The following is a 14,726-nucleotide window of genomic DNA, read 5'->3' as shown; positions in this document are numbered from 1 at the left end:
TTGAAGCAGCTGTGGTTGTAGCTGGGGCAGCTGTGGTTGTTGTTGGAGCAGCTGTGGTTGTAGCTGGGGCAGCTGTGGTTGTTGTTGGTGCGGCTGTGGTTGTACCTGGGGCAGCTGTGGTTGTAGTTGAAGCAGCTGTGGTTGATGTTGGAGCGGCTCTGGTTGTTGGCGCAGCTGTGGTTGTTGTTGGGGCAGCTGTGGTTGTTGTTGGTGCAGCTGTGGTTGTTGTTGGTGCAGCTGTCGTTGTTGTTGGTGCAGCTGTGGTTGTTGTTGGGGCAGCTGTGGCTGTTGTTGGTGCAGCTGTGGTTGTTGTTGGTGCAGCTGTGGTTGTTGTTGGAGCAGCTGTGGTTGTTGTTGGTGCAGCTGTCATTGTTGTTGGTGCAGCTGTGGTTGATGTTGGTGCAGCTGTGGTTGTTGTTGGAGCAGCTGTGGTTGTTGTTGGAGCAGCTGTGGTTGTTGGTCCAGCTGTGGTTGTTGTTGGTGCAGCTGTGGTTGTTGTTGGTGCAGCTGTGGTTGTAGCTGGGGCAGCTGTGGTTGTAGTTGAAGCAGCTGTGGTTGTTGGTGCAGTTGTGGTTGTTGTTGGTGCAGCTGTTGTTGTTGTTGAAGCAGCTGTGGTTGTTGTTGGTGCAGCTGTGGTTGTTGTTGGAGCAGCTGTGGTTGTTGTTGGAGCAGCTGTGGTTGTTGTTGGTGCAGCTGTGGTTGTTGTTGGTGCAGCTGTGGTTGTAGCTGGGGCAGTTGTGGTTGTAGTTGAAGCAGCTGTGGTTGTTGGTGCAGTTGTGGTTGATGTTGGGGCAGCTGTGGTTGTAGTTGGGGCAGCTGTGGTTGTAGTTGGGGCAGCTGTGGTTGTTGGTGCAGCTGTGGTTGTTGTTGGTGCAGCTGTGGTTGTTGTTGGAGAAGCTGTGGTTGTTGTTGGTGCAGCTGTGGTTGTTGTTGGTGCAGCTGTGGTTGATGTTGGTGCAGCTGTGGTTGTTGTTGGTGCAGCTATGGTTGTTGTTGTTGTTGGTACAGCTGTGGTTGTTGTTGGCGCAGCTGTGGTTGTTGTTGGTGCAGCTGTGGTGGTTGTTCGAGCAGCTGTGGTTGTTGTTGGTGCAGCTGTGGTTGTTGTTGGTGCAGCTGTGGTTGTAGCTGGGGCAGCTGTGGTTGTAGTTGAAGCAGCTGTTGTTGTTGGTGCAGTTGTGGTTGATGTTGGAGCAGCTGTGGTTGTTGTTGGTGCAGCTGTGGTTGTTGTTGGTGCAGCTGTGGTTGTTTTTGAAGCAGCTGTGGTTGATGTGGGTGCAGCTGTGGTTGTTGTTGGTGCAGCTGTGGTTGTTGTTGGTGTAGCTGTGGTTGTATTTGAAGCAGCTGTGGTTGTTGGTGCAGTTGTGGTTGATGTTGGAGCAGCTGTGGTTGTAGCTGGGGCAGCTGTGGTTGTTGTTGGAGCAGCTGTGGTTGTTGTTGGAGCAGCTGTGGTGTTTTTTTGAGCAGCTGTGGTTGTTGTTGGTGCAGTTGTGGTTGTTGTTTGTGCAGCTGTGGTTGTAGTTGAAGCAGCTGTGGTTGCTTGTGCAGTTGTGGTTGATGTTGGAGCAGCTGTGGTTGTAGCTGGGGCAGCTGTGGTTGTTGTTGTTGTGCTAGCAGTGGTTGTTGTTGGGGCAGCTGTTGTTGTAGTAGCAGCAGCTATGGTTGTTGTTAGGGCAGCTGTGGTTGTTGTTGGGGCAGCTGTAGTTGTAGTAGGATCAGCTTTGGTTGTTGGTGGTGCAGCTGTAGTTGTAGTAGGATGAGCTGTGGTTGTTTGGGGGGCTGCTGTGGTTGTTGTTGGAGCAGCTGTGGTTGTTTTTGGTGCAGCTGTGGTTGTAGTTGAAGCAGCTGTGGTTTTTGGTGCAGCTGTGGTTGTTGTTGGTGCAGCTGTGGTTGTTGTTGAAGCAGCTGTGGTTGATGTTGGAGCAGCTGTGGTTGTTGGCGCAGCTGTGGTTGTTGTTGGTGCAGCTGTGGTTGTTGTTGGTGCAGCTTTGGTTGTTGTTGGTGCAGCTGTGGTTGTTGTTGGGGTAGCTGTGGCTGTTGTTGGTGCAGCTGTGGTTGTTGTTGGAGCAGCTGTGGTTGTTGTTGGTGCAGCTGTGGTTGTTGTTGGTGCAGCTGTGGTTGATGTTGGTGCAGCTGTGGTTGTTGTTGGTGCAGCTATGGTTGTTGTTGTTGGTACAGCTGTGGTTGTTGTTGGTGCAGCTGTGGTTTTTGTTGGTGCAGCTGTGGTTGTTGTTGGAGCAGCTGTGGTTGTTGGTGGAGCAGCTGTGGTTGTTGTTGGTGCAGCTGCGGTTGTTGTTGGTGCAGCTGTGGTTGTAGCTGGGGCAGCTGTGGTTGTAGTTGAAGCAGCTGTGGTTGTTGGTGCAGTTGTGGTTGTTGTTGGTGCCGCTGTGGTTGTTGTTGAAGCAGCTGTGGTTGTTGTTGGTGCAGCTGTGGTTGTTGTTGGTGCAACTGTGGTTGTTGTTGGAGCAGCTGTGGTTGTTGTTGGTGCAGCTGTGGTTGTTGTTGGTGCAGCTGTGGTTGTAGCTGGGGCAGTTGTGGTTGTAGTTGAAGCAGCTGTGGTTGTTGGTGCAGTTGTGGTTGATGTTGGAGCAGCTGTGGTTTTAGTTGAAGCAGCTGTGGTTTTAGTTGAAGCAGCTGTGGTTGTTGGTGCAGTTGTGGTTGATGTTGGAGCAGCTGTGGTTGTAGCTGGGGCAGCTGTGGTTGTAGTTGGGGCAGCTGTGGTTGTTGTTGGTGCAGCTATGGTTTTTGTTGGGGCAGCTGTGGTTGTTGTTGGAGCAGCTGTGGTTGTTGTTGGTGCAGCTGTGGTTGTTGTTGGTGCAGCTGTTGTTGATGTTGGTGCAGCTGTGATTGTTGTTGGTGCAGCTATGGTTGTTGTTGTTGGTACAGCTGTGGTTGAAGCTGGGGCAGCTGTGGTTGTTGTTGAAGCAGCTGTGGTTGTTGTTAGGGCAGCTGTGGTTGTTGTTGGGGCAGCTGCAGTTGTAGTAGGATCAGCTTTGGTTGTTGGTGGTGCAGCTGTAGTTGTAGTAGGATGAGCTGTGGTTGTTTTGGGGGCTGCTGTGGTTGTTGTTGGAGCAGCTGTGGTTGTTGTTGGAGCAGCTGTGGTTGTTTTTGGTGCAGCTGTGGTTGTTGTCGGTGCAGCTGTGGTTGTACCTGGGGCAGCTGTGGTTGTAGTTGAAGCAGCTGTGGTTTTTGGTGCAGTTGTGGTTGATGTTGGAGCTGCTGTGGTTGTAGCTGGGGCAGCTGTGGTTGTTGTTGGTGCGGCTGTCTTTGTACCTGGGGCAGCTGTGGTTGTAGTTGAAGCAGCGGTGGTTGTTGGTGCAGCTGTGGTTGTTGTTGGTGCAGCTGTGGTTGTTGTTGAAGCAGCTGTGGTTGATGTTGGAGCGGCTGTGGTTGTTGGCGCAGCTGTGGTTGTTGTTGGTGCAGCTGTGGTTGTTGTTGGTGCAGCTTTGGTTGTTGTTGGTGCAGCTGTGGTTGTTGTTGGTGCAGCTGTGGTTGTTGTTGGGGTAGCTGTGGCTGTTGTTGGTGCAGCTGTGGTTGTTGTTGGTGCAGCTGTGGTTGTTGTTGGAGCAGTTGTGGTTGTTGTTGGTGCAGCTGTGGTTGTTGTTGGTGCAGCTGTGGTTGATGTTGGTGCAGCTGTGGTTGTTAATGGTGCAGCTATGGTTGTTGTTGTTGGTACAGCTGTGGTTGTTGTTGGTGCAGCTGTGGTTGTTGTTGGGGTAGCTGTGGCTGTTGTTGGTGCAGCTGTGGTTGTTGTTGGTGCAGCTGTGGTTGTTGTTGGAGCAGCTGTGGTTGTTGTTGGTGCAGCTGTGGTTGTTGTTGGTGTAGCTGTGGTTGATGTTGGTGCAGCTGTGGTTGTTGTTGGTGCAGCTATGGTTGTTGTTGTTGGTACAGCTGTGGTTGTTGTTGGTGCAGCTGTGGTTGTTGTTGGTGCAGCTGTGGTTGTTGTTGGAGCAGCTGTGGTTGTTGGTGGAGCAGCTGTGGTTGTTGTTGGTGCAGCTGCGGTTGTTGTTGGTGCAGCTGTGGTTGTAGCTGGGGCAGCTGTGGTTGTAGTTGAAGCAGCTGTGGTTGTTGGTGCAGTTGTGGTTGTTGTTGGTGCAGCTGTGGTTGTTGTTGGAGCAGCTGTGGTTGTTGTTGGTGCAGCTGTGGTTGTTGTTGGTGCAGCTGTGGTTGTAGCTGGGGCAGTTGTGGTTGTAGTTGAAGCAGCTGTGGTTGTTGGTGCAGTTGTGGTTGTTGTTGGTGGAGCAGCTGTGGTTGTTGTTGGTGCAGCTGCGGTTGTTGTTGGTGCAGCTGTGGTTGTAGCTGGGGCAGCTGTGGTTGTTGTTGAAGCAGCTGTGGTTGTTGTTGGTGCAGCTGTGGTTGTTGTTGGTGCAGCTGTGGTTGTTGTTGGAGCAGCTGTGGTTGTTGTTGGTGCAGCTGTGGTTGTTGTTGGTGCAGCTGTCGTTGTAGCTGGGGCAGTTGTGGTTGTAGTTGAAGCAGCTGTGGTTGTTGGTGCAGTTGTGGTTGATGTTGGAGCAGCTGTGGTTTTAGTTGAAGCAGCTGTGGTTGTTGGTGCAGTTGTGGTTGATGTTGGAGCAGCTGTTGTTGTAGCTGGGGCAGCTGTGGTTGTAGTTGGGGCAGCTGTGGTTGTTGTTGGTGCAGCTATGGTTTTTGTTGGGGCAGCTGTGGTTGTTGTTGGAGCAGCTGTGGTTGTTGTTGGTGCAGCTGTGGTTGTTGTTGGTGCAGCTGTTGTTGATGTTGGTGCAGCTGTGGTTGTTGTTGGTGCAGCTATGGTTGTTGTTGTTGGTACAGCTGTGGTTGTAGCTGGGGCAGCTGTGGTTGTTGTTGAAGCAGCTGTGGTTGTTGTTGGGGCAGCTGCAGTTGTAGTAGGATCAGCTTTGGTTGTTGGTGGTGCAGCTGTAGTTGTAGTAGGATGAGCTGTGGTTGTTTTGGGGGCTGCTGTGGTTGTTGTTGGAGCAGCTGTGGTTGTTGTTGGAGCAGCTGTGGTTGTTTTTGGTGCAGCTGTGGTTGTTGGTGCAGCTGTGGTTGTACCTGGGGCAGCTGTGGTTGTAGTTGAAGCAGCTGTGGTTTTTGGTGCAGTTGTGGTTGATGTTGGAGCAGCTGTGGTTGTAGCTGGGGCAGCTGTGGTTGTTGTTGGTGCGGCTGTGGTTGTACCTGGGGCAGCTGTGGTTGTAGTTGAAGCAGCTGTGGTTGTTGGTGCAGCTGTGGTTGTTGTTGAAGCAGCTGTGGTTGATGTTGGAGCGGCTGTGGTTGTTGGCGCAGCTGTGGTTGTTGTTGGTGCAGCTGTGGTTGTTGTTGGTGCAGCTTTTGTTGTTGTTGGTGCAGCTGTGGTTGTTGTTGGTGCAGCTGTGGTTGTTGTTGGGGTAGCTGTGGCTGTTGTTGGTGCAGCTGTGGTTGTTGTTGGTGCAGCTGTGGTTGTTGTTGGAGCAGCTGTGGTTGTTGTTGGTGCAGCTGTGGTTGTTGGTGGTGCAGCTGTGGTTGATGTTGGTGCAGCTGTGGTTGTTAATGGTGCAGCTATGGTTGTTGTTGTTGGTACAGCTGTGGTTGTTGTTGGTGCAGCTGTGGTTGTTGTTGGTGCAGCTGTGGTTGTTGTTGGAGCAGCTGTGGTTGTTGTTGGAGCAGCTGTGGTTGTTGTTGGTGCAGCTGTGGTTGTTGTTGGTGCAGCTGTGGTTGTAGCTGGGGCAGCTGTGGTTGTAGTTGAAGCAGCTGTGGTTGTTGGTGCAGTTGTGGTTGTTGTTGGTGCCGCTGTGGTTGTTGTTGAAGCAGCTGTGGTTGTTGTTGGTGCAGCTGTGGTTGTTGTTGGTGCAGCTGTGGTTGTTGTTGGAGCAGCTGTGGTTGTTGTTGGTGCAGCTGTGGTTGTTGTTGGTGCAGCTGTGGTTGTAGCTGGGGCAGTTGTGGTTGTAGTTGAAGCAGCTGTGGTTGTTGGTGCAGTTGTGGTTGATGTTGGAGCAGCTGTGGTTTTAGTTGAAGCAGCTGTGGTTGTTGGTGCAGTTGTGGTTGATGTTGGAGCAGCTGTGGTTGTAGCTGGGGCAGCTGTGGTTGTAGTTGGGGCAGCTGTGGTTGTTGTTGGTGCAGCTATGGTTTTTGTTGGGGCAGCTGTGGTTGTTGTTGGAGCAGCTGTGGTTGTTGTTGGTGCAGCTGTGGTTGTTGTTGGTGCAGCTGTTGTTGATGTTGGTGCAGCTGTGGTTGTTGTTGGTTCAGCTATGGTTGTTGTTGTTGGTACAGCTGTGGTTGTAGCTGGGGCAGCTGTGGTTGTTGTTGAAGCAGCTGTGGTTGTTGTTGGAGCAGCTGTGGTTGTTGTTGGGGCAGCTGTGGTTGTTGTTGGTGCAGCTGTGGTTGTAGTTGGTGCAGCTGTGGTTGTTGTTGGGGCAGCTGTGGTTGTTGTTGGTGCAATTTTGGTTGTTGTTGGTGCAGCTGTGGTTGTTGTTGGAGCAGCTGTGGTTGTTGTTGGTGCAGCTGTGGTTGTTTTTGATGCAGCTGTGGTTGATGTTGGTGCAGCTGTGGTTGTTGTTTGTGCAGCTGGTGTTGTTGTTGTTGTTGTTGTTGTTGGTATAGCTGTAGTTGTTGTTGGTGCTGATGTGGTTGTTGTTAGTGCAGCTGTGGTTGTTGTTGGAGCAGCTGTGGTTGTTGTTGGTGCAGCTGTGGTTGTTGTTGGTGCAGCTGTGGTTGTTGTTGGTGCAAGTGTGGTTGTTGTTGAAGCAGCTGTGGTTGTTGTTGGTGCAGCTGTGGTTGTTGTTGGTGCAGCTGTGGTTGTTGTTGGAGCAGCTGTGGTTGTTGTTGGTGCAGCCGTGGTTGTTGTTGGTACAGCTGTGGTTGTAGCTGGGGCAGCTGTGGTTGTAGTTGAAGCAGCTGTGGTTGTTGGTGCAGTTGTGGTTGATGTTGGAGCAGCTGTGGTTGTTAGTGTGGGAGCTGTGGTTGTTGTTGGTGCGGCTGTGGTTGTAGCTGGGGCAGCTGTGGTTGTAGTTGGTGCAGCTGTGGTTGTTGTTGGTGCAGCTGTGGTTGTTGTTGGTGCAGCTGTGGTTGTTGTTGGTGCAGCTGTGGTTGATGTTGGTGCAGCTGTGGTTGTTGTTGGTGCAGCTATCTTTGTTGTTGTTGGTACAGCTGTGGTTGTTGTTGGTGCAGCTGTGGTTGTTGTTGAAGCAGCTGTGGTTGATGTTGGAGCGGCTGTGGTTGTTGGCGCAGCTGTGGTTGTTGTTGGGGCAGCTGTGGTTGTTGTTGGTGCAGCTGTGGTTGTTGTTGGTGCAGCTGTGGTTGTTGTTGGTGCAGCTGTGGTTGTTGTTGGTGCAGCTGTGGTTGTTGTTGGTGCAGCTGTGGTTGATGTTGGTGCAGCTGTGGTTGTTGTTGGTGCAGCTATCTTTGTTGTTGTTGGTACAGCTGTGGTTGTTGTTGGTGCAGCTGTGGTTGTTGTTGAAGCAGCTGTGGTTGATGTTGGAGCGGCTGTGGTTGTTGGCGCAGCTGTGGTTGTTGTTGGGGCAGCTGTGGTTGTTGTTGGTACAGCTGTGGTTGTTTTTGGAGCAGCTGTGGTTGTTGTTGGTGCAGCTGTGGTTGTGGTTGGTGCAGCTGTGGTTGTGGTTGGTGCAGCTGTGGTTTTTGTTGGTGCAGCTGTCGTTGTAGCTGGGGCAGCTGTGGTTGTAGTTGAAGCAGCTGTGGTTGTTGGTGCAATTGTGGTTGTTGTTGGCGCAGCTGTGGTTGTTGTTGAAGCAGCTGTGGTTTTTGTTGGTGCAGCTGTGGTTGTTGTTGGAGCAGCTGTGGTTGTTGTTGGAGCAGCTGTGGTTGTTGTTGGTGCAGCTGTGGTTGTTGTTGGAGCAGCTGTGGTTGTTGTTGGAGCAGCTGTGGTTGTTGTTGGTGCAGCTGTGGTTGTAGTTGAAGCAGCTGTGGTTGTTGGTGCAGTTGTGGTTGATGTTGGAGCAGCTGTGGTTGTAGCTGGGGCAGCTGTGGTTGTTGTTGGTGCAGCTGTGGTTGTTGTTGGAGCAGCTGTGGTTGTTGTTGGTGCAGCCGTGGTTGTTGTTGGGGCAGCTGTGGTTGTTGTTGGTGCAGCTGTGGTTGATGTTGGTGCAGCTATGGTTGTTGTTGTTGTTGGTATAGCTGTGGTTGTTGTTGGTGCAGCTGTAGTTGTTGTTGGTGCAGCTGTGGTTGTTGTTGGAGCAGCTGTGGTTGTTGTTGGAGCAGCTGTGGTTGTTGTTGGTGCAGCTGTGGTTGTTGTTGGTGCAGCTGTGGTTTTTGTTGGTGCAGCTGTGGTTGTTGTTGGTGCAGCTGTGGTTGTTGTTGGTGCAGCTGTGGTTGTTGTTGAAGCAGCTGTGGTTGTAGCTGGGGCAGCTGTGGTTGTTGTTGGTGCAGCTGTGGTTGTAGCTGGGGCAGTTGTGGTTGTAGTTGAAGCAGCTGTGGTTGTTGCTGCAGTTGTGGTTGATGTTGGAGCAGCTGTGGTTGTTGGTGCAGTTGTGGTTGCTGTTGGTGCAGCTGTGGCTGTTGTTGGTGAGGCTGTGGTTGTTGTTGAAGCAGCTGTGGTTTTTGTTGGTGCAGCTGTGGTTGTTGTTGGAGCAGCTGTGGTTGTTGTTGGAGCAGCTGTGGTTGTTGTTGGTGCAGCTGTGGTTGTTGTTGGTGCAGCTGTGGTTGTAGCTGGGGCAGCTGTGGTTGTAGTTGAAGCAGCTGTGGTTGTTGGTGCAGTTGTGGTTGATGTTGGAGCAGCTGTGGTTGTAGCTGGGGCAGCTGTGGTTGTTGTTGGTGCAGCTGTGGTTGTTGTTGGAGCAGCTGTGGTTGTTGTTGGTGCAGCCGTGGTTGTTGTTGGTGCAGCTGTGGTTGTTGTTGGTGCAGCTGTGGTTGATGTTGGTGCAGCTGTGGTTGATGTTGGTGCAGCTATGGTTGTTGGTGCAGTTGTGGTTGATGTTGGAGCAGCTGTGGTTGTAGCTGGGGCAGCTGTGGTTGTTGTTGGTGCGGCTGTGGTTGTAGCTGGGGCAGCTGTGGTTGTAGTTGAAGCAGCTTTTGTTGTTGGTTCAGCTATGGTTGTTGTTGGTGCAGCTGTGGTTGTTGTTGAAGCAGCTGTGGTTGATGTTGGAGCGGCTGTGGTTGTTGGCGCAGCTGTGGTTGTTGTTGGGGCAGCTGTGGTTGTTGTTGGTGCAGCTGTGGTTGTTATTGGTGCAGCTGTGGTTGTTGTTGGTGCAGCTGTGGTTGATGTTGGTGCAGCTGTGGTTGTTGTTGGTGCAGCTATCTTTGTTGTTGTTGGTACAGCTGTGGTTTTTGTTGGTGCAGCTGTGGTTGTTGTTGGTACAGCTGTGGTTGTTGTTGGAGCAGCTGTGGTTGTTGTTGGTGCAGCTGTGGTTGTGGTTGGTGCAGCTGTGGTTGTGGTTGGTGCAGCTGTGGTTGTTGTTGGTGCAGCTGTGGTTGTAGCTGGGGCAGCTGTGGTTGTAGTTGAAGCAGCTGTGGTTGTTGGTGCAGTTGTGGTTGCTGTTGGTGCAGCTGTGGCTGTTGTTGGTGCAGCTGTGGTTGTTGTTGAAGCAGCTGTGGTTTTTGTTGGTGCAGCTGTGGTTGGTGTTGGAGCAGCTGTAGTTGTTGTTGGAGCAGCTGTGGTTGTTGTTGGTGCAGCTGTGGTTGTACTTGGTGCAGCTGTGGTTGTAGCTGGGGCAGATGTGGTTGTAGTTGAAGCAGCTGTGGTTGTTGGTGCAGTTGTGGTTGATGTTGGAGCAGCTGTGGTTGTAGCTGGGGCAGCTGTGGTTGTTGTTGGTGCAGCTGTGGTTGTTGTTGGAGCAGCTGTGGTTGTTGTTGGTGCAGCCGTGGTTGTTGTTGGGGCAGCTGTGGTTGTTGTTGGTGCAGCTGTGGTTGATGTTGGTGCAGCTGTGGTTGATGTTGGTGCAGCTATGGTTGTTGTTGTTGTTGGTATAGCTGTGGTTGTTGTTGGTGCAGCTGTGGTTGTTGTTGGTGCAGCTGTGGTTGTTGTTGGAGCAGCTGTGGTTGTTGTTGGAGCAGCTGTGGTTGTTGTTGGTGCAGCTGTGGTTGTTGTTGGTGCAGCTATGGTTGTTGTTGTTGTTAGTATAGCTGTGGTTGCTGTTGGTGCAGCTGTGGTTGTTGTTGGTGCAGCTGTGGTTGTTGTTGGTGCAGCTGTGGTTGTTGTTGGTGCAGCTGTGGTTGTAGTTGAAGCAGCTGTGGTTGTTGGTGCAGTTGTGGTTGATGTTGGAGCAGCTGTGGTTGTAGCTGGGGCAGCTGTGGTTGTAGTCGAAGCAGCTGTGGTTGTTGGTGCAGCTGTGGTTGTTGTTGGTGCAGCTGTGGTTGTTGTTGAAGCAGCTGTGGTTGATGCTGGAGCGGCTGTGGTTGCTGGCGCAGCTATGGTTGTTGTTGGGGCAGCTGTAGTTGTTGTTGGTGCAGCTGTGGTTGTTGTTGGTGCAGCTGTGGTTGTTGTTGAAGCAGCTGTGGTTGATGTTGGAGCGGCTGTGGTTGTTGGCGCAGCTGTGGTTGTTGTTGGGGCAGCTGTGGTTGTTGTTGGTACAGCTGTGGTTGTTTTTGGAGCAGCTGTGGTTGTTGTTGGTGCAGCTGTGGTTGTGGTTGGTGCAGCTGTGGTTTTTGTTGGTGCAGCTGTCGTTGTAGCTGGGGCAGCTGTGGTTGTAGTTGAAGCAGCTGTGGTTGTTGGTGCAATTGTGGTTGTTGTTGGCGCAGCTGTGGTTGTTGTTGAAGCAGCTGTGGTTTTTGTTGGTGCAGCTGTGGTTGTTGTTGGAGCAGCTGTGGTTGTTGTTGGAGCAGCTGTGGTTGTTGTTGGTGCAGCTGTGGTTGTTGTTGGTGCAGCTGTGGTTGTAGCTGGGGCAGCTGTGGTTGTAGTTGAAGCAGCTGTGGTTGTTGGTGCAGTTGTGGTTGATGTTGGAGCAGCTGTGGTTGTAGCTGGGGCAGCTGTGGTTGTTGTTGGTGCAGCTGTGGTTGTTGTTGGAGCAGCTGTGGTGGTTGTTGGTGCAGCCGTGGTTGTTGTTGGGGCAGCTGTGGTTGTTGTTGGTGCAGCTGTGGTTGATGTTGGTGCAGCTATGGTTGTTGTTGTTGTTGGTATAGCTGTGGTTGTTGTTGGTGCAGCTGTAGTTGTTGTTGGTGCAGCTGTGGTTGTTGTTGGAGCAGCTGTGGTTGTTGTTGGAGCAGCTGTGGTTGTTGTTGGTGCAGCTGTGGTTGTTGTTGGTGCAGCTGTGGTTTTTGTTGGTGCAGCTGTGGTTGTTGTTGGTGCAGCTGTGGTTGTTGTTGGTGCAGCTGTGGTTGTTGTTGAAGCAGCTGTGGTTGTAGCTGGGGCAGCTGTGGTTGTTGTTGGTGCAGCTGTGGTTGTAGCTGGGGCAGTTGTGGTTGTAGTTGAAGCAGCTGTGGTTGTTGCTGCAGTTGTGGTTGATGTTGGAGCAGCTGTGGTTGTTGGTGCAGTTGTGGTTGCTGTTGGTGCAGCTGTGGCTGTTGTTGGTGAGGCTGTGGTTGTTGTTGAAGCAGCTGTGGTTTTTGTTGGTGCAGCTGTGGTTGTTGTTGGAGCAGCTGTGGTTGTTGTTGGAGCAGCTGTGGTTGTTGTTGGTGCAGCTGTGGTTGTTGTTGGTGCAGCTGTGGTTGTAGCTGGGGCAGCTGTGGTTGTAGTTGAAGCAGCTGTGGTTGTTGGTGCAGTTGTGGTTGATGTTGGAGCAGCTGTGGGTGTAGCTGGGGCAGCTGTGGTTGTTGTTGGTGCAGCTGTGGTTGTTGTTGGAGCAGCTGTGGTTGTTGTTGGTGCTGCCGTGGTTGTTGTTGGGGCAGCTGTGGTTGTTGTTGGTGCAGCTGTGGTTGATGTTGGTGCAGCTGTGGTTGATGTTGGTGCAGCTATGGTTGTTGGTGCAGTTGTGGTTGATGTTGGAGCAGCTGTGGTTGTAGCTGGGGCAGCTGTGGTTGTTGTTGAAGCAGCTTTTGTTGTTGGTTCAGCTATGGTTGTTGTTGGTGCAGCTGTGGTTGTTGTTGGTGCAGCTGTGGTTGATGTTGGTGCAGCTGTGGTTGATGTTGGTGCAGCTATGGTTGTTGTTGTTGTTGGTATAGCTGTGGTTGTTGTTGGTGCAGCTGTGGTTGTTGTTGGTGCAGCTGTGGTTGTTGTTGGAGCAGCTGTGGTTGTTGTTGGAGCAGCTGTGGTTGTTGTTGGTGCAGCTGTGGTTGTTGTTGGTGCAGCTATGGTTGTTGTTGTTGTTAGTATAGCTGTGGTTGCTGTTGGTGCAGCTGTGGTTGTTGTTGGTGCAGCTGTGGTTGTTGTTGGTGCAGCTGTGGTTGTTGTTGGTGCAGCTGTGGTTGTAGTTGAAGCAGCTGTGGTTGTTGGTGCAGTTGTGGTTGATGTTGGAGCAGCTGTGGTTGTAGCTGGGGCAGCTGTGGTTGTTGTTGGGGCAGCTGTGGTTGTAGCTGGGGCAGCTGTGGTTGTAGTCGAAGCAGCTGTGGTTGTTGGTGCAGCTGTGGTTGTTGTTGGTGCAGCTGTGGTTGTTGTTGAAGCAGCTGTGGTTGATGCTGGAGCGGCTGTGGTTGCTGGCGCAGCTATGGTTGTTGTTGGGGCAGCTGTAGTTGTTGTTGGTGCAGCTGTGGTTGTTGTTGGTGCAGCTGTGGTTGTTGTTGGAGCAGCTGTGGTTGTTGTTGGTGCAGCTGTGGTTGTTGTTGGTGCAGCTGTGGTTGATGTTGGTGCAGCTGTGGTTGTAGCTGGGGCAGCTGTGGTTGTGGTTGAAGCAGCTGTGTTTGTTGGTGCAGTTGTGGTTGTTGTTGGTGCAGCTGTGGTTGTAGCTGGGGCAGCTGTGGTTGCTGTTGGTGCAGCTGTGGTTGTTGTTGGAGCAGCTGTGGTTGTTGTTGGTGCAGCCGTGGTTGTTGTTGGGGCAGCTGTGGTTGTTGTTGGTGCAGCTGTGGTTGATGTTGGTGCAGCTGTGGTTGTTGTTGGTGCAGCTATGGTTGTTGTTGTTGTTAGTATAGCTGTGGTTGCTGTTGGTGCAGCTGTGGTTGTTGTTGGTGCAGCTGTGGTTGTTTTTGGAGCAGCTGTGGTTGTTGTTGGAGCAGCTGTGGTTGTTGTTGGTGCAGCTGTGTTTGTTGTTGGTGCAGCTGTGGTTGTTGTTGATGCAGCTGTGGTTGTAGTTGAAGCAGCTGTGGTTGTTGGTGCAGTTGTGGTTGATGTTGGAGCAGCTGTGGTTGTAGCTGGGGCAGCTGTGGTTGTTGTTGTTGCGGCTGTGGTTGTAGCTGGGGCAGCTTTGGTTGTAGTTGAAGCAGCTGTGGTTGTTGGTGCAGCTGTGGTTGTTGTTGGTGCAGCTGTGGTTGTAGTTGAAGCAGCTGTGGTTGTTGGTGCAGCTGTGGTTGTTGTTGGTGCAGCTGTGGTTGTAGTTGAAGCAGCTGTGGTTGATGTTGGAGCGGCTGTGGTTGTTGGCACAGCTGTGGTTGTTGTTGGGGCAGCTGTGGTTGTTGTTGGTGCAGCTGTGGTTGTTTTTGGGTCAGCTGTGGTTGTTGTTGGGGCAGCTGTGGGTGTTGTTGGTGCAGCTGTGGTTGCTGTTGGAGCAGCTGTGGTTGTTGTTGGTGCAGCTGTGGTTGTTGTTGGTGCAGCTGTGGTTGATGTTGGTGCAGCTGTGGTTGTTGTTGGTGCAGCTATCTTTGTTGTTGTTGGTACAGCTGTGGTTGTTGTTGGTACAGCTGTGGTTGTTGTTGGAGCAGCTGTGGTTGTTGTTGTTGTTGCAGCTGTGGTTGTTGTTGGTGCAGCTGTGGTTGTAGCTGGGGCAGCTGTGGTTGTAGTTGAAGCAGCTGTGGTTGTTGGTGCAGCTGTGGTTGTTGTTGGTGCAGCTGTGGTTGTTGTTGGTGCAGCTGTGGTTTTTGTTGGTGCAGCTGTGGTTGTTGTTGGAGCAGCTGTGGTTGTTGTTGGAGCAGCTGTGGTTGTTGTTGGTGCAGCTGTGGTTGTTGTTGGTGCAGCTGTGGTTGTAGCTGGGGCAGCTGTGGTTGTAGTTGAAGCAGCTGTGGTTGTTGGTGCAGTTGTGGTTGATGTTGGAGCAGCTGTGGTTGTAGCTGGGGCAGCTGTGGTTGTTGTTGAAGCAGCTGTGGTTGTTCTTGGTGCAGCTGTGGTTGTGGTTGGTGCAGCTGTGGTTGTTGTTGGTGCAGCTGTGGTTGTAGCGGGGGCAGCTGTGGTTGTAGTTGAAGCAGCTGTGGTTGTTGGTGCAGTTGTGGTTGTTGTTGGTGCAGCTGTGGTTGTTGTTGGTGCAGCTGTGGTTGTTGTTGAAGCAGCTGTGGTTTTTGTTGGTGCAGCTGTGGTTGTTGTTGGAGAAGCTGTGGTTGTTGTTGGAGCAGCTGTGGTTGTTGTTGGTGCAGCTGTGGTTGTTGTTGGTGCAGCTGTGGTTGTAGCTGGGGAAGCTGTGGTTGTAGTTGAAGCAGCTGTGGTTGTTGGTGCAGTTGTGGTTGATGTTGGAGCAGCTGTGGTTGTAGCTGGGGCAGCTGTGGTTGTTGTTGGTGCAGCTGTGGTTGTTGTTGGAGCAGCTGTGGTTGTTGTTGGTGCAGCCGTGGTTGTTGTTGGGGCAGCTGTGGTTGTTGTTGGTGCAGCTGTGGTTGATGTTGGTGCAGCTGTGGTTGTTGTTGGTGCAGCTATGGTTGTTTTTGTTGTTGGTATAGCTGTGGTTGTTGTTGGTGCAGCTATGGTTGTTGTTGGAGCAGCTGTGGTTGTTTTTGGAGCAGCTGTGGTTGTTGTTGGTGCAGCTGTGGTTGTTGATGGTGCAGCTGTGGTTGTTGTTGGTGCAGCTGTGGTTGTAGTTGAATCAGCTGTGGTTGTT

General features: G+C 52.1%; 1 protein-coding gene across 1 annotated transcript; it reads right to left on the bottom strand.

The window, feature by feature from the left end:
- Nucleotides 1-2,984: 2,984 nt before the first annotated feature.
- On the bottom strand, nucleotides 2,985-7,057 carry LOC139062006 (integumentary mucin C.1-like; the record flags this gene model as incomplete). Its single annotated transcript, XM_070542063.1, has 5 exons — nucleotides 2,985-3,114; nucleotides 3,271-3,339; nucleotides 4,784-4,974; nucleotides 5,021-5,491; nucleotides 6,245-7,057. Coding segments are annotated over 5 exons (1,674 nt in total), but the record flags the coding sequence as incomplete, so codon positions are not given.
- Between the last annotated feature and the right edge of the window lie 7,669 nt (nucleotides 7,058-14,726).

The sequence above is a fragment of the Nothobranchius furzeri genome, chromosome 2 (genome assembly GCF_043380555.1).
Source record: "Nothobranchius furzeri strain GRZ-AD chromosome 2, NfurGRZ-RIMD1, whole genome shotgun sequence".
Classification (NCBI taxonomy): domain Eukaryota; kingdom Metazoa; phylum Chordata; class Actinopteri; order Cyprinodontiformes; family Nothobranchiidae; genus Nothobranchius; species Nothobranchius furzeri.
The sequence above is the reverse complement of the archived record's forward strand: the minus strand, read 5'-3'. Positions and strand labels throughout refer to the sequence as shown.